The 27147-nt window shown below is 41.3% G+C and overlaps 1 protein-coding gene across 4 annotated transcripts in view; it reads right to left on the bottom strand.

The window, feature by feature from the left end:
* Positions 1-1841: 1841 nt before the first annotated feature.
* Positions 1842-27147, bottom strand: part of SPOP (speckle type BTB/POZ protein) — a 67982-nt gene continuing 42676 nt past the window's right edge. For all 4 annotated transcript variants that reach the window (XM_004282642.3, XM_033410704.2, XM_033410702.2 and 1 more), the window contains 9 exons: positions 22440-22582; positions 21693-21814; positions 19638-19789; positions 19387-19514; positions 12404-12581; positions 9516-9571; positions 8896-9018; positions 4730-4872; positions 1842-3462 (listed from right to left, as the gene is read on the bottom strand). In XM_004282642.3, coding sequence (XP_004282690.1) covers positions 3318-3462; positions 4730-4872; positions 8896-9018; positions 9516-9571; positions 12404-12581; positions 19387-19514; positions 19638-19789; positions 21693-21814; positions 22440-22517 — 1125 coding nt within the window. In that variant the 5' untranslated portion in view covers positions 22518-22582 and the 3' untranslated portion in view covers positions 1842-3317. The remainder of the gene's footprint in view (positions 3463-4729; positions 4873-8895; positions 9019-9515; positions 9572-12403; positions 12582-19386; positions 19515-19637; positions 19790-21692; positions 21815-22439; positions 22583-27147) is intronic.

Below are 27147 nucleotides of genomic sequence, written 5' to 3' on the forward strand. Positions count from 1 at the left end.
GTCTTTGACAAAGATAAACCAAAGGATCCAATATAGTCACGTTGGGGGGATTTAGTTGCTGTTCTTTTATAGGAGTTGAAGAGCCAGAACAAAGCAACAGTCAGTTTCAAAGTACAGCTCAACTCCGTCTGTTGTTTTGCTCATAAACATACAGGCTGTTTCCTTTCATCTGCACAGGCTCACGCAATATGGAGAACCTACAATAGGTTTAAGCCAGAATTATAAATGAATGCGCAGAGTGGTGGTCAAGCTAGAGATCTTTTGGCCTAAGAAAGAATCTTGATGTCTCTGGCTAGAATTTAAAAAAAAAAAAAAAAGAGGAACCTCTTAAAGGCCTAAAAGCCCAGCAGACTTACCAGTGATAAGGAAAAGAGAGGCATCTCTTACCTGAATTGTTAAACCTCATAAAGGTGTTTGAAATGCCTAATAACACAGCTTTAATCTCTACATAAGGAACAAGAAAATTTTTCCGTGAATGGCCAGATAGAGGGGGGCTGACAATAAGGAAGGAGGGAAGTTGGGGAATGATGCCAGATACAGTATTTGGACCTGAAACTGCAACTCCAAAGGTTCTGTGAAACTACTTGCCTGAAATATTGTTTTGATAAATAAGCCATATCCTTGTGGAATTGAAATCTCCAACTGTTCCACTGGCACGGACATCTCTGCAGTGACAGCACATGCCCCAGACTGTGGAGCTAACTTGAATTAAATTTCAGATGTGGGGGAGCTCAGGGAGGGGGTGGTGGCAGTGGGAGGTTTATGAACAGTATGCTGGGGCTCTGATGTTGTCATAACCAGATGGCTTCAACTCTTATCATTTAAACAGAAACAAACACGTCCAGAAAGAATAACGACAGGAGAGGCATCAAACAGCTTCACCTGTACCCGAAATCCTAACTGCTTTGTACCCAACAGTAAAGCCCACAGTGGAAATCCCGTAAATTTTGGGAAATCCCAGAAGAGACTTTCATCTTGCCAGAAGCTTGGTGCCAGAACTGCTACCCTCCTGAGGACATGTTCCCTGAACCTACCAGCCCCCAATCCACAGCTTTCTGTGAATGAGGAAGGGCAAATCTGAAGCCCGGTTTGTCCTCCTGGATCCTCTGACACACAGGCCAGCTGAGGCACCTTTCCAGAGCTTCTGCTCTTGCCATCCCCACAGAAAGAAAGCTTTACCTCAGACTGCGTACCTAAACATTTCAGAAATGGAACTTCCTCCAGTTGCTTACATAATCTTTTCAGGGTATCACATTAGAAGAACTCTCACTCAAGTTTTGTAACCTTAGGCATGTCCCTCAGGGTTTCAATTTCTCTCACCTATAAAATGGGAAGATGCTATCTATCTCTCATTTATCCTACCCAACCCATCGAGTTGTTGGGAAGTTCAAATGAGATACTGTACAGGAAGGTTTGCTGAAACGTGAGCAGTGCTGAGCCAGTGCAGTTACCTGAGAGACAGTGTGCGTACAGGAGACCCTGGGTACGCCCAGGTCCCCAGGTCCACGTGCTGATCTGGAAAGTGAGGACTCAGGAGGCACAGGACAGCAGCCAGGACATGGAGAACTGGGCACTTGCTCACACAGGTGACACTTAGGAGGAAACCGAGAAGCGCAAAGGAGTGGTTTCTAATAAGCAAATCCTGCCTTTGATTAGACTGATAATAGGTCAAATAATACACACCTTGGCCCAATGGCCAATGGTTCTCCAGTGTATCCCACTGCCCTGTCCAGCACTGCTGCAGGGAAGGCAGAGGAGGAGCCCCAGAGCATTCCTGTGAGCTCACTGGGAATTTGGACATTAACTTTTCTGCAAACACATCCAGTCAGTGACAGAACCAGTCAGAGATAAGAACTTCCCTTTATTAAGTCTCCACATTCATGTCCCCTTGATATTTTTGTATTTACTTAAGGAGAAGGGAGATTGGGAATTCGGTCTTAAAACATGTAGGGTGCAGGAGAGCCCACTTCCCTGATCCCTCAGTAGGATGTGGACTGTGAGATAAGAAGGACAAGGGACTGGCGGATGCTGGTAGCTCACAAAGGAAACTTGAGATTAGGGAGACGCAATAAATTCCTACCGCTTAGACATCTGGAGCATAATCTCTGCAAGCTAAAGAATCAAACTAGGCCTTCAAAATCCCTTAAGGAACTCAGACCCCAAAGACAAGCCAGGTGAGTGAAACAAAAGACCAGAGATACCACACAGTACAAAATAGTCATTATTTATATTTTCAAAAAGAAAAAAATTAACATTTGGAAGTTCTCCCCTGTAGGAAGAGGGGCGAATTGGAAGGAACAGGACTGGCTCCTATGCAGGTGGCAAGTCAGGTATGAACAGCTGAGCAATCTGGGCTGGGAGTTTTTCCACACAGCATTAATAATAAAATTTCCTTTTCTCGTCTTTTTGCTCTGTTTTTGTTTTGTGTGTGTTTGTTTTTTAGAAAAAGGAACAGGGGAGAAGAAATAAAATCAGAGAAAAATGCCAAAAAACATTTTCCACAATATCTAAAAACAGAACCATAGTTTTTGTCAAGACAGTATGAATTCTGGATGAATTACTTTTTCCAGTTTTCAACACCAAATAAAGATTTTTTTCCAAAAGCTACCACATCAGAATACTCATCTTCTAGATCAAATCGTCTCCTTCCCCTTTCACCTCTCCTTGTTGTTTTTCATAAAAGGGTAACGGGAAGTATTGTGTTCTTGCAAACAATAAGTGCTAACAACAAGAGAGCTCTTCTGATGCTTGCATGGTGCGTGGTGAGTTCTCACAAATACCCAAGTTTTAGCACAGCTGGATGTACTAAAACTTCTCTCAACATAAATACTACTGGAATCCAAAAACTGATTTTTGAGAAATTCTGCAAAAATCCTTTCTTCTTTCCTTTTCCCTTCTCTTAAAACTAAATGTCCTTTTTAAATTTTCTTTTTGCTCCAGGCACCTGACGATCTGTTCTGCTCAGTCAGATGCAGACAGGTTTCTCCAAAGTACCACCGCTGGGATGTCCTCAGGGCTAGCGCCTAAACTGAATCCCCGCAGTATCAAACTCCGCCAGGCCAAAGAGAACACAGTGACGCAGCAACAGGATTTTCATTAGGTTGAACAGCCCCGAGTCCCGGGCCCTTCCCTCCCCCCACCCCCATTTCCCCCAAGTTTACTTAGTGCTGTTTTAAAAGTCTGGGGCCACGATGCAGTCTTTTCCCCCCACAACGGAGTAGAAGCTCCACAGATTGTGCTGTCTACCTGGTGGTTTGTGGCAGCAACAGCGGCTGCTGCTTCTGGAACGTAAACGGAGTCTTACAACAGGCAGGATCTTAGGACTGCTTCAGGCGCTTGCGCGGGGGTCCCAAGAACGGGCACTGTGCCGAAGCCAGAGAGCGGTACGCCTCAGCCACCAAGTGGGGATGTGACACCACCATTGACTTCCACCCGGAGGTCTCCAAGACGTCCGAAGCATGACTAGGAGAAATGCGAGAGATGGGTTACCAGAGGATGAGTGAGTGGAGGATGAATCACACAGCCACCCAGACAGCCGAATTCCCCAGGGTTTGCTGTTATGGGTGTCAATGCAAGACGTACTCAGACAGAACCCTTAATATGCATGAGAATTTGCTTGTTAGAAAATGTGCAGACAGGTGACCAGGTTACGACTGTTGTAACTCTGAAAACTAGGACTCTGAGACGCTATGTTCTCAATTACAAAAGATGAAATGTTCCTCAGGCTCTTCTCTGCATCATCAATGCTCTTCATATTCGTTGGTGATGCTGATAAAGAGAAAGAGCAAGACTTCTCTGGGTCAGACAGCTCTGAGCTTCCATCTGGCTTTGCCATTTACTAGTCCCATAACCACAAAGCAGGTCACGGCCTGGGGCCTATTTGATAATCGAAAAAGAGGGGCTAATACTCACACTTCACTGAACGGTTAACATCTAAAAAGCACCAAGCAAGCGTCCAGCACAGAGTGAGCACTCAGGACAAGGAACACTTTGCTTCGGAACAATCTTACAGACTTAGAGGACATCACTTCCTGTTTTCAGGGCATTTTCTGCGTTAAGTAATGTTTACTCACCTACCCTGCGACCTCTTAGACCTCTCACCCCCCAGAACTGCTGTTCTGAGGGCTTTATTAGTAGGCCTGCTTCTCTTCCTGGGGTTTTTTCCAACTTTTGCTCCCCATCAGGCAAAGGAGTATAACATGTCCCACTGAGAATTATTTCAGAAAGTAATATGGTCATTTAGGATGAAGGAACAGTTCTACTGGAATTTACGCTTCTTTCTCAAAACAGTTATTTTACGACCTCGTCTCCTGATCATGCCTTCTCTTTTCCCCCGTTCTGCAGTCGACCGCTGGACACTCTTACTAACTCATAAAAATCCACTTCTGCTCTCCCACAGATCTGCATGTCTTTTTTTTAAGCCGGTGAGTGTGAAGTACAGATACTATCGCTTTAGGGGACGCAGCTTTTTCAGACCAGCAAGTTGTCATTTTCATCAATTCTGATCCTGCAAGGTAGTAATACACTTCACTCACCAATCAGATTAGACTGATGAAAGCAGAACCATTTTTCACACCGTCAAGCTGAAGGAAAAGATGGACACTCTCTACTTACTACTAAGAAGCTTAATGAAGCTACTCACCTGTTTCACTCACCAATTCAAAGTCTTCCTTTCTCATTCGTTAACTAACCCAACTACCCTGAAAGAACTCTGAAGATGACAACTCACTAGTTGATGAAATCCACTGCCTGAGTTTTCAGCTGATCTGCGCTGTGGAGGTCAGCCAGGATGAGAATCTCTGCGGCGTTCTCCACGGAGAGGTTACTGCAGAGGGCATCCTCACACATGACCTTTAAACGCTCCAAGGCATACTGTAAAACACAAGCGTGGCTGTCGTCAGAGCAGGAATGCTCTGGACTGACCGCTACTGAAGTTGTTTTCTTCAGCTGTACCATCACGTAACTGGATACCTTAACAAAACTGCACAGACCACGAAAATGCTGCTACTGCAATTATAAAACAAAACCACACTCCGAAGGCCGAAATGAACAGCCAAGATACCTTGCATAGCTGCCATTCAAGTTCTAAAGTCTATTAGAAAAGTGGCAATTATGGAATAGACCCACATCTTCAAGTTTTCCCCTACCCCGACTACCATTAAAGTGTCTATTAAACCATCACCATCTACCCTTACAATGAGGTATTTCTCTGCTTCAAGTCGACAGGGACATTACATTTAAATTTCTGCAATCCTTTTATTTAGAGCCAGACTAGGGTGCAGCACAGTCCTTTCTACCTAAGCATTGTCACCAGCCCAGCAGGATATTCCAACTGTCCCATCAGGCTGTGAAAAGGAGCCCTGTGGTGACATTCACCAGCATCTCTACCACTAGTTATTCCTGAATGAGTGTCAACTAAAGGCCTCCTTTTCAACAGAAAAGGATAAATGGAGTCCTATCTTATCGGGGTTGAGGTTAAGATTCTTAGGGTAGAAGAACAAAGCAACAGAGACCCTGGATCCAGTTTCAGCCTAAAAACTTCCTATTTTCCAAGTAAAGGGTATAAATAAATGTTTTGGAAATGAAGGCCTAGGTTAACATTGGGCACATCTGATCTACCTGATTTGTTTTGATGCAACTGTGCTACTTGCTCTCAAATATATTATGAACCTACTAAGGAATTTCAGGGAAAAGGGGGAAGAAGGGATAAAGGAAGGCACAAAATAAAATGTCATTAATCAGCTCATAGGAGAATGATTTGCTCTGAGGGTATCCACAGTCTCCATACAGGTCCCATCTTGAGGGCCTGAGAACTGAATGACACAACACTCCTTCAGGCTGAATCATGACGATCAAACCAAGACAATTTTATTGTTATGAATTCTGGGTGAGGAGGCATATCTGCTGGCACTGTGATCTCCTGCAGCAAAAAGAGAGTTTTATTGGTTTTGGGTGCAGCTTTAATTTCTTACATTTGAGTAACTAGAAAACAGTTTCCATGGAAAACAGGAATGACACTACACAAGAAAGAAATTAGGCTGCCGTTTTTGTTTTAAAAGACTGGAAAAGGTTAAGTAAATGTTCAGTCTTCATACAGTGCTGCACAGAATATTCATCTTATCCTTTCTCAATAAAATTCTTTTAAAAGGACTTTTACTGTGAATAGCTCTGATCCCTACTGCATAATTAGACAAGAGTAGCCATTTTCGTCCCTTGGGGACAAAGGTTTTTTTCTTAATTATGCTTCTGAAAAACCTGCCTAATGGCAGTCCTTACCTGGGAGATTGAAGTTTGTCTCCTAGGCCTGGGCTATGTGTTTTGTTTTGTTTTTGGTCTAATTACACATGTCCCCAGGAGACTGGAAAAACTTAGAAGAAGCTGTTTTAGCCTCTTGGGTAAATTCTAGATGTTTAGATCCTTCCATGAAAATTTTCTTATTCCGTTTTCCTGAAGCTCACAAGGAGGTGTAAAGGTAAAAATGTTTTCAAATAAGCTTAGAGCAAGGACTGTCTAATGGGAAATTTTGAATGGAATTTGAAAAACGCACCCTTCCGTTACTTCTCATTCATAAATTTAGAGCACCGCTGTGATTCAACTGCTTTAACTAACACTGTACTGAAAAGCACCAACCTCAGAACGTCAGTTCAGGCTGACCCCCTGCTCTCTACTTACAATAGGTTCCCAGTAGGCTCTCTGGCTGAGGAGTAGGAATGAAAACCCAGGGACACAGATGTCTAACCCTGGCTCTGAGAATGTACAACTCTGAGTTTTAGTATTTCTGTCTAAAAATTGGACCTTGTGATGCTACTCATCCTTATGGGAGCTAGACAATGAGGGGGATAAATGCCTGGTATGTATAAGCACAAGTGACTGCTTCACTGAAAAATCAGAGGAAGGGGAATTCCCTGGCAGTCCAGTGGTCAGGACTCTGTGCTCTCACTGCCGAGGGCCTGGGTTCGATCCCTGCTTGGGGAACTAAAATCCCACAAGCCGTGTGGTGAGGCCAAAAAAAGAAGAAGAAAAAAAAAAAAAATCAGAGGGCAGATGAGGCAGAATCATTATAAACTCATGTTTATAAGAAGCAGCCATTTGGGCTGTGTATTCTACTTCCCCAGAACTCACAGCGAATATTTTCTTTCCGTTTCCACTGGAGGCAAGTTTCCTCTGGTCAGAACTGAGCTAGACTGGAAGGGTATAGGATGTTCACATTGCTTAATTGTACTTAATAAAGTCTTGAAAGGTGATAAGAAAGGTGCAGCTATTATTCAATCCTTTTCACCGGTAGCACTGATTGGGTTTACATGCCTCATCCTCTACAAACACTCCAAAAAGATGATCAATAAAGATAAAACCTCCACTGTAAACACAAACACTCTCCTCCGGGGTGCTAAGGGAGAAGGATGGAGATTACTCCCGGGAGTGAATCCTGAGAAGGCTCTAGTGCTCTCAGGCCAGAGCCAGCTGTGCCCCTCGGGTGGGCGCTGCAGCATCACGGCAGGAAAAGGAGGCACCTCCAGCAGAGAACCATCTTTCTCACGGGGTCTACTGCTGGCCGGGTTTAAGCCCTTTAACACCCTTGCCTCAACTGCCCCCCAATGTAAGAGAAGCTTCCACAGGATAAATAGCAATACTTTTACACCCCCCGCCCACCCCCACCCCTCAGTCACGTTTCCTCAGACCACAGGGCCTTGGAGGAACAGGTCACTGCTCTCTCTGGTCTATCTACACAATGAAAGTCAGTTTCCCAAAGTGTGTTTTGGGGAACACTAATCCCCAGAGGTGATCCTTGAGAAAAGTAACTCCAGGGTTAACTAAATTGGAGAAATTTGTCTATTATATTCTCTTTTAGAAAACTAACAGTACACACTGACATACTAAAGGTTCTGAGAAAGGTCCTGCTATAAAAGAGCAACACAAAAAAACCCAGTTTGACTTGGTGTTTCATTAACCTCTTCCCCTCAACCCTATTTTGGGAATCACCAGCCTGTTGTTTTAGGTAATAACCATATTTCCTTAAGGCTAAGATCTACATTTTTATTTTCACACTTTAACATTTCTCAAATTAAAACGTGTCTTACAATCAAAGCATACATTTACTGTAGTAGTATCTTTTTTCCCAAAGATCTATTCGTCATCTTTCAATTCTGAATATGGTATATTTCAATAACTTCTAAGATAAAAGCTGAAAATGCTAATAAGCAGGATACTAGGTAAAAGTTATTCTCTTACTGACAAAGTTTAAATAAAAGTTAATGAACTCAAGAATATTTTTGTAAATTACAAAGCCAAATTATAAATCCAAATGTTAGTATTATCTGAATCTTTAAAATCACTGTGGTTAAATTTGAGATCGGCAAGAGAAGAGAGGTAAACATCAACTCATCCTTCTTCTCCATAATTAGGATGACCATATAATTTGCCCTTCAAAGCAGGATACTTTTGAAAATAAAAAGGGCGCTATCAGTAACTGTGTTGGAACACGAGTGTAAACCAAGACTGTTCTGGCCAAACTAAGATATATGTGGGACTTCCCTGGTGGCCCAGTGGATAAGACTTTGCGCTCCCAATGCAGGGGGCCTGGGTTCAATCCCCGGTCAGGGAACTAGATCCCACATGCGTGCCGCAACTATGAGTTCGCATGCCGCAACTAAGAGCTCGCATGCTGCAACTAAGGAGCCTGCCTGCCGCAACTAAGAAGCCCACGCGCTGCAACTAAGGAGGCCGCCTACTGCAACTAAGACTGGTGTAACCAAATAAATAAATAAATATTAAAAAAAAAACGTAACTAAGATATATGTTCATCCTGCCCACAAAGCAACATAAAAGCCCAGTCATGAAACTCAAGAGGTCACCAAGACTCCTAGTCTTGTTGTTATTGTCCTGTTCTCATCTCACCTTGTCAGCAGCTGCCAGCAAATCGTCAGCCATTTTATCGAGGTTCGGAGCCTTCCCCGTGTAAATGAAGCACATCATTTCCTTAAAAACTTCAGGCTCCACATCATTGATTTCAACCCGATTCTATGCCAAAGAAACTAAAAATGAGAAACATTCCAACGGAACAGAATCCCTAGACAATTTTCATGATTTTAAGCTCTGATGAAGAGAGGAGCTCATACCATTTTAAATCTAACACGAATGGGAAAGTTCTCTTTGCCCTATTTGATTGTAACAGCCTTTTCTCCCATCATATGTACCACCTTTGTTTTCTCAAATACAATAGCAAGACAACTATACCTTTGATTTTTCACCTTTCTTTTCCTCAGTAGAAACACGTGTCTAATACCCTCACCCAAGACTATTTGGATGACCTGCCTGGAACAGTGTTTCTGCTTTACCTAGAATGCTTCCAGACTACCTCTCTCTGCTCTCAGAAATTGTCTGTTCGGGGAACTCTACTCCATTTGAATAACATAACAAGACAAAAAAAACCAGGAAAATAAATCTGCTGCCAAACTGGGAAATGATCTGATTCTAGCCACCTAGCTAAAAAGAGGTATCTCTATCCTGTTACATACCTTTTTGCTTTCCTCCATTTCATGTTCAAACATGGCACTAAAAACTGGAGAACGAGCTACAAAGTGAAAGGAAAACAAACAGATATGGTTATCACACCAAAATCTCTTGGTTCTTCTGTTATGAGGAAGAGATCATTTTCTTTTTTTCTTTTCTGGCCACACCATGTGGCTTGTGGGATCTTAGTTCCCCGACCAGGGATTGAACCTGGGCCAATGGCAGTGAAAGCACCGAGTCCTAACCACTGGACTGCCAGGGAACTCCAGAAGAAGAGATCATTTTCTTTCCTGTCCCACTACTACAGAAATGGTCTTTTATATCAAATTATGCCAGAATTATAAAATTACTTTCTTTTTATATTATACAATAAGTGAATAATTATTATATAATACGTAGGGAAAATAAGAAATCACTTCTTTCAAAATAATTTATTGGCTTCATTCCAACCATTCATATTTCAAGGAGATTACTCAAATTACCTATGTTAGATGACAATGATATCCTCTGAGTAGATCTTGGGGTTCAAATGGAAGCTCCTTCATGGTCTAAGCAGGGTGTCCTAATACCTGCATTTTTGCCTGGAACAATGATACCTACACTTCCTCCGCTTCCAGGGACCACACAGCAAGGAGGTCAAGAACAGGGCTCAATGGCATCCCTTAGCTAGGTGAAGTGCAGGCTTATTTATGGCAGGCTGTCTGTTCCTCCAAGCCATGCATTATCAACAGAGATGGTAACGCCCCAAAGAGGTGAAAACAATCTTAGGTATCACAATCATTTGTGGCCCTTCAGATCTTAACCCAACTAGACAAAATCTTATTCCTTAATGTCTTAATTTTTTCCTTAGGGGTGGGAATAATGAAAAAAAGGTTCAGAAACAGTGTTCTAAGCCATGCCCATTCTAGTCTAATGAACACCATGAAAAATAACTAAACTTAATTTCAACCATGAAAGTAATAAAATGGCTAAGAAGTCAAATTTTATCATGTCCAATAAATCAGGGGTTTTGGTGAAAGTTGAGACTACCAACCTCTATCGAAGAGAGGAGGGACAGATGGAATATATAGAAGGAGTTTCAGCTAACAGGCACCTGGAACTTTGACCTAATTTATGTCAGAAAGGACTAATTTTAGATTGGCCATTTTCTAACCACATAATCTTGGGCAAATCACGTAACCCTCTGAACCTCAATATTTTAATCTATTCCAAAAGAATATCAGTTCTCATTGTTCTTATCTCTGCAAGGCTATAGACTATAAGGTACTATATAAATACATTACAGAAGCTGAAGACTAAAGGGCTGGTGCTTTTAATAAAGAGGGAAGGGTCCAAGGCAGCAATATGCCTAGAGGGATCAGTGGATAGAGAGAAGCTGATGTTATGAGAATAAATAAAATGATCTAGGGAGACTAAAGTAGAGTGAAAAGAGAACTAAGGCAGACCCTTAGGGAATAACAACGTTTAAAGGGATGGGTGAAGAAGAGGGAGGCCACACATTAGAAGGAGCCAGAAAGCCAGCCAGAGAAACCAGAAGAAAGGAGTCAAATAATATATAAACTAGAGTCCCTCAAATTTAGGAACTAGCAGGTCATGTAACTTTGGAGAACCGCTTTTGTGGCATGGAGGCAAACTGAGGGTAAGTGGGAGGAAAGAATAGAGAGAATGAATATGTTAACTCAAGAAACTTAGCTCTGGGAAATAAAGAGAGAATTAACTAGAGGGAGAAGCTTGAGCGTGTTTACAGGCTGAGCGTGAACAGGCAACAGGAGAAAGAGATGGCAACGATACCGGAGAACAAGAGTCTAATTGGCAGAGTAAGGCTTCTGAGAAGGCAGCATGAGACAGAACAACAGTAGAAAGTAGTCTGCTTTGGACACGAAGAACACCTCCTCCACTGAGAATGCAGAGAAAATGCAAGGGAGAGGCAAGAGCCCAGGGAGAAGGGCCTTGATTTTCTCTTGGAAGAAGTAGCAAGGTCGTCTTTTAGGAGCTGGAGATTAAAGGAGAGTGCTAAAGGTGTGAAGTGTCTATTGTTGAGAAAAAGAAAAGGAGCTGACTACGCATCTGTAGAAAGAGGTCTTGGGGAGGGCCTAGCTGAGCACAGAGGCACGAACACAAGAGTTAATGCCTTCCTTTAGCAAGTCTCAGTAACACCCAGTTGAGAGAGGGATCAGGAAGATGGTTAGACTGAGCCAGACAGAGGTTTTGCCAGGTGTGTACTTTAGAATGACAGGGCTGATGGTCTTGGTAAGAAATCTGTTACCTGAAGGTTCATGTGATTTCCTCTTACATCTCTTGGACTGAATATAACTTTGTGGCTGAAAGCTATGCTTCCTGTGAGGTAAGGCCATCAGTCTGCCTTAACAGTTCCTGCTGTGTGTCAGTCTTTCTGGTCTTAAAGACCAAGGGCCTATTACTAGAACAAGACCTGATCTTCCACGTCACTGGCAACATTCTCATTCTTCTAGTAAGCTTGTATGGAAGAGAGGGCTAAGACCTCCAGGGCTGGGGATTTGGCTACGTGGTGGTTTAGTCCTGAGTCCAGAATCCTCTCCATTACATCCTAAGTCCCTGTCTAGGGGCTGATACCTGCTCTTAACCAGTGTTTTGACATCTAGCCTCCAGGTGCAAAGGCATCCAATACACATCATCATCCATTCCTTGCAAATGATGGCCTAAGTCCACTACAGAGAGAAAAAAAGAAGTAGCATTTTTATGGAGAGTAGCCTTTTTGGTTTTGACAACGAATGTCACCACAATATAAAAATATATTTAGCTGCAGTTTTTTTGGACTAGTTCAAAAAGTTGAAGTTATTCAAAAGGTGATTATGCAGCCTACTGTTTTTCCTTGTTTAACCACAACTAAAGCTCCCCATGAATAAATACCAACCTGCTAAGATAGCTTTGTGAGCCTGGAATTCCTGGCCAGCAACACACAAACAACAGTCTGTGAACCGGGAATTCTCCCACAGTCCTCCTAACTCATCCGCCAACCGGCACTCAGGAACCTTCACCATATTCATGGTGTTCTGGCCAGAAATGTTGACAGAATCTTGCACCACACTCACCTGTGAAAGATAAGAAAACACAGTCCAAAGCTTTTGTTACCAGGAATTTTCTTCCCAGCAGGAGGAGAAATGACTTTTACCTTGTTGTTATGGTACATTTAGAAACTGACATTAGGCATATTCTCTTGAAACCACCTTCACAAATGAAGTCTTTAACCTCTGGATCAAGTAATTTCCAAACTATCATGATCATACTTATTCTACACCATCTCAGGACAATAAGGAGAGAGCCCCACAGATCTCCTTCTCTTCCAAACTTCTAACAAGCTCCTCCTTCCCTGCCCTGAAGACCTGGGCAAAACCCCCAGAGGGAAAAAACTGACAAAAACAAATGTTAAACCTCAAGTATTTACCTTATTCTGCCTTAAGCAAAAGGTTAAATATAAAGAACTCTATAGAAACTACCATTTAAACTAAACTCTCCAGAGAAAAGACTCTAGTAAGCCTAAAAGCACTTCACTTTTTTCAGTTGGGTCTGGAACATAAAAATAAAATGCAGCTTCCATAGGGCATTTCCTCACAAATGTTAGTTTAATGAACAGGACTGGGCCTGCAAGATCTTGCGTAGTGATAACTGGGTGGGTATCCCACACCATTTATACCCTCACTCGGTCATTGGTGACAACGACATACAAGATGACTGGCTCCAGCTGGGCATGCACTTACAGCCGTGGAACAGAATGACGACAACGGGTTTATAGAGGAATCCAACTTGCCGCTTGGCTTCAGCAGCAGCATGGTTTAACCAGTTGAATTAACTGTTCAGTCTAGAGAAAAACCCTGGTAACTTCTAGATGGATCAATGAAGCTCACGTAAGTTTGTCAGGATACAAAATACAAGGATTTATAAACCATATAACATCATAAAATAAATGTAAATGACCAAACTGAAGATGAGACGGAACAGATCAGTCTTCCGCCTGACAACCCTGGCTATGCGTCCTCTCCTGTATCACATTAGGTTAGAAATGTTCAAATGAAAGCAGAATTCACAAACCCTGAGAATCAGCTCCCCACTCTTGCTATTCCTATGAGTTAGATGAGAAAGACAGCTGAGGAGCGTCCTAAATGACCCAAATTTCTTTTAACCTTCAAGAGGCAAGTCATCCCTTCCTTAAATGCAGTCATAAACCCAGAGGCAAAGTTAATGCCCCATCCAAGTGACCTGTAGTCCCTTCTGCGTAGGAGTGAGATATTTACTATCAGGTCATGAAGTTTATTCATTTGTTTAAAGCTGGCTGTTACGGTCTTGGGCAATGAAGCAACCAAGCTAATGAACTATGAATGTGCTTAGCATCAGTAGCACGTTTATTAGAGCCAGAGTATAACATTATTTTAATAGCCCAGGACCCAACACAAACCACCCCACAGAGATCGTCCCATGTAAGATCTCTAATTTGGTTCAGCAACTTTCTCATATTAACACCCTTACTTCTTTGATATAATACTAACACCGAAAGTAGAAGTAGCCTACTTCCAGTTTTAGCTTCAAAATACTGCTGATTTAAAAACAAACAAACAAAGCACCAAGGAAAAGACCAATTAAATCCAACTTCCTCATAGGGAAAGGCAGGAATCGCTTGGGATGGCCAATGAAGGGAATGGAGAACGCTTTTGGCACTGGGTTCCTAAGCTTGAATTAAACCAGGCTGACAGGAGCCCAAAGTCATTAACACTTGATGGCAATCTACTAGACTGGGTAAAATGAACTGGCAAGAGCCAAGCTGATTTGCAAACTGTGGTGACCAGTGGACTCTGTGCTGGTTGCACGTGCACTTGGTAATGAGTGCAGCCCAAAGACTGTGACTCCTCTCACTGGGGCAATTCCTCTCTTCAGACACAGACAGGAACACAGCAGGAAGGAGAATGTACCTTTACTGTCTGAGCCAGACTTGTTCTGCAGATATATGGATGCCTGGAGTCTCCAGAGCTCTGAATGTCTGGCACCTCTTACCAACATTAAATACGCTTAATTAAAAATAAATTTTAAATGGCATACACAAATGAGTCTTCAGAGCCCAAACTTTTAACTTAGAAAGGGATTGTTTTCCTCTGCAAATGATGATGCTAAAATGATACCATTTTGAGAAAAACTAAAGATTTTTTTTTAATGCCTATAAAGTTGACCACGGAGACTCATTCAAAATTGCAGCTGTGAAGATGACGTGACTGTGACATTTATGTCTTAGAAATGACTGCATGAAAATGTCTCAGGAAGGCTGTATAACCCTCTAAATTTCAAGTTGTAAAAGGGCCTCACTTTTAAAGTCAATTCCTTTTCTTAAAAAAGAAAATTTCATAAAAGACATAAAATTTCATAAAAGATTGTGTCATTTCTTGTTTACTTTGTCTAAACATAGAATGTCAAGGTAAAACCACTAGAAATATATTTTTAATTTCTGTATAATTAAAACAATCAAGAAAAAATAAACAGACAGCATATAGATTGTTTATAGCAGCAGCACTATTTCTAATCAAAAGACTAGCAACAAACTAAATGTCCATCAGGGGACTTCCCTGGCGGTCCAGTTGTTAAGAATCCGCCTTCCAATGCAAGGGACGTGGGTTCGATCCCTGGTCAGGCAGCTAAGATCCTGCATGCCACAGGGCGACTAAGCCCACGCGCCGCAACTACTGATCCTGCACACTCTGGAGCCCACGCGCTAAACTAGAGAGCCTATGTGCTGCAACTACTGAGCCCGTGCGCCACAACTAGAGAAGCCCACGCACCACAACTAGAGAAGCCCATGCACCGCAACTAAGACCCAAAGCAGCCAACTAATAAATATTAAAAATAAATAAATAAATGTCCATCAGCAAGAGAATGAATAAACAATCAACGGTTGTGTGAATACACAACAAACTACTGTACAGCACTAAAAATCAAGAATTATAGTTACATTCACAATATAAATAAATTTTAGAAACATAATATGAAAACAGCAAGTCCTAGATGACTACATACATCCTGACACTATTTTCATAAAGCTCAAAAACAAGTGAACCTAAACAATATATTGTTCAGGCATGCAAATAATGAACAGGGGAATGATAAACAATTCAAAAGCGCTATTTATTATCATCATCTGAGTAGGTCTAAGGGACAGGGGAGAAGCATATATAGTTCTCAGTTATTGGTGATGTTGTTGGGTTGGGTGGTAGGTTTACTACATTATCAGGTTTTATAACCTATAATGATAACAGATATTTAATCACCAGTTTTGTAGGTCAAGATCAAATATTATTAGCATTTTCATAAGTTCAACTAATATATCCAAATAATCCATTTAAAAAATGATAAAAAGAAAAATTAGTAGACCCACATATTTAAAATTTGGCAAAAATACATATTCCCAGGCTTTGAACGGATATTCTGTGTTTGATAAGGAAAGAGATGTTTTAAGAGTTAACTAGGGGCTTCCCTGGTGGCGCAGTGGTTGAGAGTCCGCCTGCCGATGCAGGGGAAACGGGTTCGTGCCCCGGTCCGGGAAGATCCCACATACCGCGGAGCGGCTGGCCCCGTGAGCCATGGCTGCTGAGCCTGCGCGTCCGGAGCCTGTGCTCCACAACGGGAGAGGCCACAACAGTGAGAGGCCCGCGTACCGCAAAAAAAAAAAAAAAAAAAAAAAAAAGAAGAGTTAACTAGTATTGAGATATTTCATATTTGGTATTTCATATTTCATATGGTATTTAATATTTCAACTTTAACTGCAACATTACAAAGAGGCACTGGAATCTTCTACCTGTCAGAGGCATATACATTGACGGTGGAATACATGTATATTTATTGCTAACAGCTACTTGTTTTCAATATAAATAAGTGGAAAGAAGATCAATAGAAGCTGAAACATTTCAAGTAGATTTTCTGTGGTCCAAATTGTTACAGAGAAAATTAAAAGTGTAAAGCTTTCATGATTCTCTCTTTCATTACCAAAAGAAAACCTGGTAGAGCCCATGTTTCCTTGGGTAAATGGCATTCAGTTTCACTTAGTGTAGCACAGCAGACTAGAGATGGAAAATGGAGAGCTGACATAGCCCTGACACTAATTTGCTGCACAATGTTAGTAAACTTACCTGACCTCCTTAGGCACTGCTTCTCTCCCCAGTAACATGAAATGAAGAGAAAAGAACGAACCTAGCTCAAAGGATTGTGATAAGAGACAATTCAGGGAATGCGTTAACTAAGCAACATCAACTTGGAAGAACTGCCATACTTCCTAATAGTCAGACAGAAAGATCACCGAGAATCAAAAGTGAACCCAGTGCAGCACATTACAAACAAGACTACTCAGTCGGCATTTTTCAGAGTTTCATTAATGGTTTTACCACTGAAATACAACCCAAACACACAAATGTGTGATTCTCAGTCTTTCACCTTCGGATTCCCTCTTGTGGCCTCTGGGAACAGACCAAAAATATCCACAAAACAACTGTACTTATTACTTACATCAGGACAGGACAGAAGTGCCTGGGCCAAAGACCGAGTAAGGAATGGAACAGTGGAGTACTCATAACCTAAATTTGTATGTGGACATCAACTTCATAAAGGCCTCTAAATTATAACAAAATACTAACTAAACCAATAATAAATAAATATGAACAAAATAAATTTGTTTATAAATATTCCATTGATAGAGGTAGCACAGGTCAGAAGGATAGAATTTGCACCAAAGGACGATCCAGCTCTGAAATGCACTAAGAACTTAGATGAGCTGCAGACATTTTTAAAACCCACACATTCAAAACACACCCCCCACGCAACTGTCTTGCAATGCTGAATGCTACTAAGTCCACAGAGAGCCTTGGAACAGAAACGAGTCTCACTAGGCACAAGCCCAAGAACAAGAAGCAACACTCAGCACCTGTGGCCAACAGAGAAGTGTGAGAGGAACAGATGGCACACCTGGTCCGATGGTAAGAAACCGATGGCATCAGCAGAACCCAACAGACGTTTCCCTGTTCAACATCTCCTCATTTCCAAAGTGTCATCTCACTTCCCTTCTAAGTCAGTAAGGCATTTCTAAACTTAACCACAGGATTTCTCCTAAGAGAATTTCATATGGGGAAGCAAAGAGAGAGTGCACCTCGGACTTAACTACAGGATGAGAGATTGCCAAGTGAGGGCAGGCCAACTGGTTTCCAAATCAAGAATGTCAATACAAGGGCTGGAGCAGATGGAATGGATCTGGTGATGGTATAGAGGGGAAGCATGTAAGAAAAGGCTGGACCCACTGTGGACTTGAAAATGCTACAGTAAAGGTTTTGGTGTTGCCTAAAGCACCAGATGCATTATTTAGAGGCGATTTCTCTTCCTTCAGAGAGCTGTTCAAAAATTGGCTTTCATTTCCAACAGAAATTAGAGTTTTCCACTCTTTTAATTTTTTCCTGAAATATAGGATCTCTAAGGTGGGTGAATATTAAATTGATGGTTTGTTTATGTAACATCCAACATCACATAAAACCACCTAATTGTTCTCATTTCTCCACTTGGGCAACTGAGTATGATCTATAACTACTTGGATTTATGTAGAATTCAAATTCCAAGTCCATCAGACAAAAAACAACTGCAAAATTTTACGTATTTTTACAGACGCCATCACTCTAGTATTTCCTTCTTTTACTTAGCAATTAAAAAGGAGAAAAGGTAGCTATTATGCAAACTATATTTTATGTATTCAGTGTGATATTTTAATAAACTATAGCTCCCAAATTTCCTAATCACCAGCAACTATTCCGTGGAAATATTCAATGAGCTGTGACTTGGAAAAGAAGCTGGCTACTGCTGGCCAGGCCTCGTCTACAAGGGGGCAAGGTTCCTAAGGGACACGTTTCCTACTGTGCAGGCGGTGATATGCCTATTATTTGACAGAGCACACTGCTAGTTGGGGAACTTGCCTGCACCTTCCCCATGAAGGCACAGTGGTCATTTTCATAAAGTGGTATTGCTCAGGAAGCAGCTCCTTGACCATGCGATGTACAGGGAATGCCAACATCCCAGCTGACTGGAGATTTTATTCATTTCTTACACTGTGAGCTTATGAGTATTTATATATGTATTGATAACAGCATGAAATGACCAATGTGTATATACTCATTAAAGAAACCATTTTTCAACTCACTCTCGGTTTGGGAATTTTACTTCAAGGCTTCTCCTATAAACCTGAAAAAGGCTCTTTAGGTCGTTGGGGAGAGAAGGACTCTCCTAACTGAGTACAGATAACTCTGTTAGCTAACTATGAGTTAGAGAGCTTTAACCTTTTTAACCTTCACTCTAGAAAAAATGGTTCTCACCTTCCTATTTCACAATTACCAGCAAGACAAACTGGAGACACTCAACAACCGGTTAAGAGTCATTCAGTTCGAAAAGCAGAAAAGGAAAGTGCTCTATCAAACACACTGGACTTCATACTCAAGGAGGAGCCAGAAAGCTCAAGGAACAAATACATTTACATATCTAGTTGCTGGTCATTCTCCTCAGCTTAAAGTTAACAGTCCTTCCAAATGCTTTCTGAAAAAATCCACAAGGAAAAAGCCAGAATTCTGACGCAAGCAGCTAAAAAAATCACACATACCAAGATAGTGCACAACCTTTGTTTTTAAGAAAGTAACAGGTGGAAAGCTGAGATGCCCAACAACCTTGAAATCACGGCACAGCTTTTCAGTCAGTCACACAAATCGCATTTGTGCAGCACCACTCCACTTGGGGATTTTTCTCACTCACCATCCTTGATACAATACAATTATGTCTACTGATACCCATCAGGTCTGGGAATTGCTACTCTCACAGCAGGGTAAAAGGACTCACCTCACAGAAGAGGGTAAGCTTGTCATCAGGGAGAAGCCCATTGGCCTCATCCAAGAGAAAATCTCTACGGATGAATTTTTTGAATCCCCAGTCTTTGCCTTGCACAAACCTATATGCCCGTTGACTCTCTGGAGTGAAAAAAAAAAAAGTTATATTTAGGATTACTCAAAAAACCGTATCAAATCCACAATTTGTCAATATGTAAAGTTGCCATATGTGAAAATAAAGAGTCGAACAAAGATAACATTTACCCATAGCTTTGGTTTCTTCTCCCTTGGCATTCAGGATGGAGAATTTGAATTTTGCTCGAACTTCACTCTTTGGACAGCTGACCAGTAACAGGTAAAGTGACAGGTAATCTTTGCTCTCTTCATCTAGCCCTTTTGGGTTTACCCGCAAACACCTACCCAAAACAGAAAAAAAAAATGTCGAAAGCATCCATGTTTGTAGGCTCATGAAAGGACAGGAGGGAACTAGAACATCCAAATCGAGACGGAGATGTTAAAAAAACAAACCAGACAAACAAAAAAAAACCCAGGCCCCATAGAGGAGATTCTGATTCAGCGAATGACTACTTGGAAATCACTTTTCTAGAGCAACCTGAGGCACCTTTTAAAAAGTAAACAATAAAGGGGCATCCTAGGATCTGACAACACATCCCCTGCATCTCTTCCTCTTTCCTCATAATCTCCCAAATCAGTCTTTTTTCCCCTAAAATATTTTAAAATTCAGCCTAGGCTCAATCTATTCTAATCCTCAATCTCAGGAAAAGCAGCCCCTTATTTTGCTGGGATTGCAGTGAAACCAGGAAAAAAAAGTCAGTGAGCCTTTCAATACCACCTTGGGAGAGAAAAAGAATTCTAGAGGAATATGTTAGTAGTAAATAATCTTTTATAGATATTTTATCAATCTGGCAATAATATTCTAAGATTAAAATAAAGGAGGCAGCATGGAGGAAGCACAGACAAAAGTAAACTCCCATTACACAGGGTAGAGTTCTAAGCCAGACTTCTAAACAGAGTTAGAGATGCCAATATGTTACCAATGGATCAAAACAAAATTCAGACAGAATAGGTTCAACTCAGTTAAGTTGTAAATGTCATTAGCTGAACTGCATGTGGTTCAAACACGGCTTCTACCACATATAATACACAGGCCATATGTATCCTTAGGCCTTGCCAGTGTTATAGCACCTCTCTCAAACAGGTGGCCCAATTCAGTGCTTCTCCAGGAAGTGCATATGCCACATACATCACTACACAATTGTGCTAAAGATGCGGATTTAAATACAATGCCTAAGAATAAGCCTTCTCTCAGCACCTAGTAGTACACTGCTTACGTACATGGCCAAAAAGGACTAAACGAAAGGAGAGTTGTTAAAACTTTTCAGTGGGATATCAGAGGTCAAAAATGGTGGTTCACAGATATGTGTTCTGGTCTTTGTAGAGAGCATATGGTTGTATCCATAACTGCCTGCCCCTCCTAAAGAAAACACATGGTTTGGATAGGACTGACCCCCACTTCCAGATCCTATTCCCCTTGCCACAGGGATCAACTGAGGGAACCTAGATCTAAACCAATCAGTGCATTCTTGGCCACACAGTTCAGAGCAAGTTCAAAGAACTTGTGGGATGGTAGCGGGTGATGCTCATTGCTACTGCCAGTCACCCTTCAACCACAAGGGAAGCTAAGCTTGAAATGTCAAACAGTGTGGAGAGCAGGGCAGAGCAGAGAGCGATGGGGTCCTTAATCTAACCATTGGGCTGGCTGCTGGATCAAACTACCTTCAAAGACATCCTACACCATGGGCATTCCAGGTACATGAGTAAATAAATCTCCTTTATTGTTTAAAAACAGGCAATCTAAAAGTCAAGAGATATTACATTAAAATCTAGATCTCTTGCTTTTCTTGAAAAATCAGAAAATAGGGCTGGTCAGCCCTTATTCACACATGCCTCTAGTCAGCTGGAGCTGAGTAGCCACCACTTCTTTTAGAAGGACATTCACTAGTTTGCCAAGTGGTCAACACTCATACCACGTATGGACGTTATTTACAACACTGGCTCTCTTTACACATTTACATTACCCTACAGCCATTTGAGTTTGCTGATCCCCTGATATACTCATTGAATTAATTCAACAAATATACAGTCAGCATCTGTTATGTATCAGACACCAGGGAATACATTAAGAACAAAACAAAGTCCCTGCCATCAAGGATCTTCCACTCTAGTCAGTATCCTGTGAAGCCAAGCAAACAAGCAACTTATAGAAAAATTTTTATAGCTAAATGTAGTCTTCCTCACCATTTCAGTTTATCATTGGCTCCTGATGAAAAGGTTGAACTTTTAATGACTTCACCCATTTCCTCCCGGCAAAAGCTAAAGTTATTGATGGTCCACATGTAGGAGAATTTCACTACTTTGATCTGTTGATAGAAAACCAGGAAGCAATTAAATAGGAAGTGGGCAACCTGAAAAACAGGCTGGAGATCAGATAATTTTCCCCCTCCCTCCCTCTGCATAATCCCATAGGAAGACAGCACTGTTGGGCCAGCATGGAGGCTCAGCCTTTTCTGTCTCTCATCTACATTTTAAGAAATCTCACGGTGACCAACTGCTTTCATAACTTTTCTCAGCTTCTGAGAAACACTAGACGGAAAGTGAGAAAAACATGGACAAGGTTGGGAAAGCAGGTGATTAAGCCACACCTAAAATGAACCTCTGCTCAGAGCAGTTGTTTGATGATTTAGATGTTGATACCACTGCCTGGGGTTGCAATCTCAAACCTGGTTTCCCCCTAAATTGCCCAACAGAGGAATACACTTCCATCAAGGTGGATGTAGGCAGCAGATCCAGTTTCAAAGATTCCCCTTTCAAGCTCCCGTGAATGCCTAGGGCATTCAGATTCCCCATGGAAAACCAAGGCATGGAAAGCTGACAAGTACTTTATCTAACTGTTTGGCAGGTATGACCCAGAGAAAGCAGGAAAGCCAACGTAGAAAAGAAATCTGATTCCTTTCGTCCCCCAAAATCCTCCCAAGAAGCACCTACCTGTGTGTAACACCAGCTCTCAGCTACTGGGCCACTCGACATTTCTGCCGGAGGTGGAGGACTTGGAACCCTTGACATCGCCAGTTTGAAGGTTAAACAAGATTTCCAAAGTCAGGGGACAAAGACTTCTGTTCCTCTTCACCCTGGATGATGCAAGAAGCAAGAGAATTTTATTAGATTAATGGTATACTATCCTACTATTTCCATTTGACCTTCCAGAGACTGGAAACTGTGTCTCCTGCCTGGAATTCTCTACCCTTGTCATTCAAATGGCTTCTTAGCATTCAATGTTAACCTCAGAGAAGATCACCTAACCTAAAGCAGTCTCATCACAATGATATCACCCTATTTTAATCTTCTGCACAATACTATTTAATATTATCTTACCAAATGAGTTTACTCAAAGGGTACTTAAAGTACATCCATGAAAAGGCTACCTAAAGAGGAGACAGCACGGTGAACACCACATACAGCTTTACCACTGTACGTGGGCTCCTTCCCTTGAGGGTACAAATACTTCACTCCTAAAGGAAAATTACTCTGTTACCTTTCCAAATACTGTCTCATCTTCTCCTACACTTCAGTGCAAACTTATTATTAAGAATAAATAGTCTTCTGGGCTTCCCTTGTGGCGCAGTGGTTAAGAATCCGCCTGCCAATGCAGGGCACACGGGTTCAAGCCCTGGTCCGGGAAGATCCCACATGCCTCAGAGCAACTAAGCCCATGCACCACAACTACTGAGCCTGCGCTCTAGAGCCCGCAAGCCACAACTACTGAAGCCCGCACGCCACAACTACTGAAGCCCACGCACCTAGAGCCCGTGCTCTGCAACAAGAGAAGCCACCGCAGTGAGAAGCCCACGTGCAGCAACGAAGAGTAGCCCCCGCTCACCACAACTAGAGAGAGCCCATGTGCAGCAACGAAGACCCAAAACAGCCAAAAATAAATTTTTAAAACATGAGTAGTCTTCTATTTATCAACCCATTGCTAGCTGCTCTCTGTAAGGGCAACATTTATCCCTTTCTTAGATGTTTTCCTTTCTCTGTATCATTAGAGATCTCTCTCCACTTACACTTCACTGGTATCTGATTTTCCAGATTCTTCTTGCTTTCTCTGTTCCTCTGTCCCACAGTATGGAGCTATAGGAACTCTCATACACTGCTGGTGAGACTGTAAATTATTAAGTATATTTGGGGTAGGAATTTGCCATATCTAGTAATGTTTAACCTACTTATACGTTAAGACTTAGTAATTCTACTTTTAACTATATATGTGCTAAAGTAGTGGTTCTCAAACTTTAGGTGGATCACTTGCTAAACAGATTGCTGGGCCCTGCCCCCCAGAGTTTTTGATTCAGAGGTTGGGCCCAAGAATTTCCATTTCTAACAAGTTCCCAGGTGACCCTGATATGCCCTGGAATACTTTGAGAACCACTGTCCTAGAAAAACTGCACACGGGCACAAGAAGACATGGACAAGGTCGTTCAATGTGGCAGTTTGTCTGTAGACAAACAAACTAAAAATCCATTAGGCGGGAAACAGATAACTAAATTGGGTTATTTCCATACAATGAAAAACTACTTCAGGATTTAAAAGTAATGAACTACATCTACAGCACCATGGAGATGAGTGAGATCTAACACGACACTAATGAAAAAAAGCAAGTTTTGGAATGTCATGTGCAGTACACTATTTATGCAAATTTAAGATTTATATAGTATTTACAGATATATGCATACAGTAGAAGTGAAGAAAATCATTGACAAGCTATGCATCAGATTCCTGATGGGAGAGCAAGGATGAAGAATGAAGCTGGGAAAAGGATGTAAGACATTTCAAGTTGATCTCTCATGTTTGTTTAAAAATTAGGATGACCTGAGGCAAATATGACGAATGTCTTTTAGTTTGGGATGAGAGCTATTTTAGTATATACTACCCTTTGTACTGTTCTGCTTTATCTTTAAAATATATTTTATTGGGACTTCCCTGGTGGTCCAGTGGTTAAGATTTCACCTTCCAATGCAGAGGGTGTGGGTTTGATCCTTGGTCAGGGAGCTAAGATACCAACCACATGCCTCTCGGCCAAAAAATCAAAACATAAAACAGAAACAATACTGTAACAAATTCAATAAAGACTTTAAAAATGATCCATATCAAAAAAAAAAACTTAAATACAATAAAATATATTTTATTAATTGTGGGAATAGTGTAAGGATGTACTTACTCCATCATATCATACATTGTCTGGTTTACAATATACAAGGGAGAAATTTCTTTCCTGAACACCTGGTCTGCTTTCAGCTATGGACAGACAATATGAATCTATATCTGATAATGCTGCTCTCTTTGCTTGGCTACTAGGAAGCCCTGAGACAAATCTGACCCATCTCTTGAAACTACAGGCTCATATGCTCATTCTACATGCTATACTCTATATAGGCTCATATGATCCCTCTACTATAGCTTTATTATTATTTTATTTTATTATTTTTTGGCTGCATTGGGTCTCTGTTGCTGCGTGTGGGCTTTCTCCAGTTGTGGCGAGCGGGGGCTACTCTTCGTTGCTGCACGCGGGCTTCTCACTGCGGTGGCTTCTCTTGTTGCAGAGCACGGGCTCTAGTTGGGTGGGCTTCAGTAGTTGCGGCGTGCGGGCTTCAGTAGCTGTGGCTTGCGGGCTCTAGAGCACAGGCTCAGCAGTTGTGGCACATGGGCTAAGTTGCTCTGAGGCATGTGGGATCTTCCTGGACCAGGGATCGAACCCGTGTCCCCTGCATTGGCAGGCAGATTCTTAACCACTGCACCACCAGGGAAGTCCGAATAGCTTTATTATTTTCTTAACATTGTTATTCACTCTGCTATAATTCCCTGAAGTGATTTATTTTACTGTTTGATATATTAAGTATTTCTGGAAACTGCCTCAAATCCTTCGTAGAAAGAGGTATAAATGAATATCAAAAAAAAAATCACTCAACTCACATTCACTGGCCACTTAATAAACATGGAGGAGGAGTAATAAGATATAGTTGCACCCTCACAGAGTAATACCATCAGTATTACCAGAGTCCCCATTGGTTTTAACACTATCCTACATGTGTTTATAGTTAAAACATCCCATGTAATCACACATGAAATTAAGTCTTATATACATGATGTGCTATTTCACTTAAACTAAGCACTGCAATGGAATTTGGGCCTCCCTGGTTTGTGCAATTCAGGATTCATGATAATATCAAGAAAAGAGACCTGTGATCAAGGTAGACTTGCATTTGATGGAAAACATATTCTCACAAAACTGTTTACTTATCTAGTAGTGAGTAAATGCACCTTAGGCGGTTTTACAAATCCCAGTTACCATTACTGCCAGTAGGAGCCAGAATGAATTTTCAAAATTCCCAATTAAAACTATCTTTTGAGCGGGTTGGAATGAAGATGTGAATTTTACATGTTAGTTCAGAGCATAAAACTTGGCTCTGTAGGTGTGAGGTGCAGGCTCAGCTCTATATTGATAGATCATAAAATACTAATTTGAGTTTATTTTTGAAGTTTAAAAAAATACTTCAAGTTTATCTAACAATTAACAAGTTAAGAATTCTCTAAGCCTAAGAAAAAGACAAGTTTAAAAACCAGTTTATTTTAATGGCTTAACTGTTGCTACTGAACCATGGTTCACTATCACAACCAGGAAAAAAATACAACCTTGGTCTTGGCCATTTTTACCTATCATTTTTGCTTCTCATTTATTCTGTAGAGAAGTATTTGGTTTCTTTTAAAATATCACCAACCTTTCTTCCAATTTTTAAAAGTGTCCAACCCAGCAGTCAGTAGAACTGGAGAATCGGCTTTAGACTCTGAGGAGGTCTAACCACACAATCGCTGGGAGGGAAATCGACTAGGACAGCACAAATCTAATTAATTTCACTCACAGCAGGCACCATGGGCAAAGTGTTCATAAGCAAAGTAGCCTCCCTGTACGTGAACTCTTCAGCACTTCATGCCAACTGCCGCAGATGCCCAGCAGAAAAACAATTTTAGAAAATAGGAGGTCTATTTGAGGGTCATGGTTTGAGAACCTTTGTAGGAGACAACTAGCACCAAAATATACTGTTCCTGGCTTCAAACAAGTTAAAACAAGACTGCCCGAGTTCTCTAATGAGAAATTTATTTTCCCAGGCTTAGCAAACTTCCCAGTATGCTGACAACTCAGAGGCTGAACATATCTGTTATATACCACCATTTATTTTCCTGTTCACTCTATTAAATCCTGACAATTTCATGTTGTTTAATATAATACACAAACATGCACAAACTAGATGGCTGGGAACATGGTTTCTTGCCAAAGAATGGTTTGTTAGGGACTTTTTAAAGCCTGTAACTATTTTTTCTCTTGGTTTAAAGCCTGGTACAGTTTCCAAGTAAGGAAAAATCCCAATGTTGTAACTATTTTAAACTTGAGAGACGTTTGCATTTTCCAAAACAGAAGATGCCAAAAAGACTTGACCAAAAAAAAAACAAACCAAAAAACAAAAAAACCCCCCAAAACTATAGAAAGATTTGGGTATATTCATTTTTGAGAAACTTTTGGGACCTCAAAGGAATGTCTGTATTTCTTCTGTTACAGTGTCCTCAATCATATACAGCCCAGGAGGTAATAACTTTTCTCATTACCCCAAGGACAGATTATTACAGGTCATACTGACTTCCTCTCTTG

Source organism: Orcinus orca, chromosome 19, assembly GCF_937001465.1.
Source record: "Orcinus orca chromosome 19, mOrcOrc1.1, whole genome shotgun sequence".
NCBI classification, from domain to species: domain Eukaryota; kingdom Metazoa; phylum Chordata; class Mammalia; order Artiodactyla; family Delphinidae; genus Orcinus; species Orcinus orca.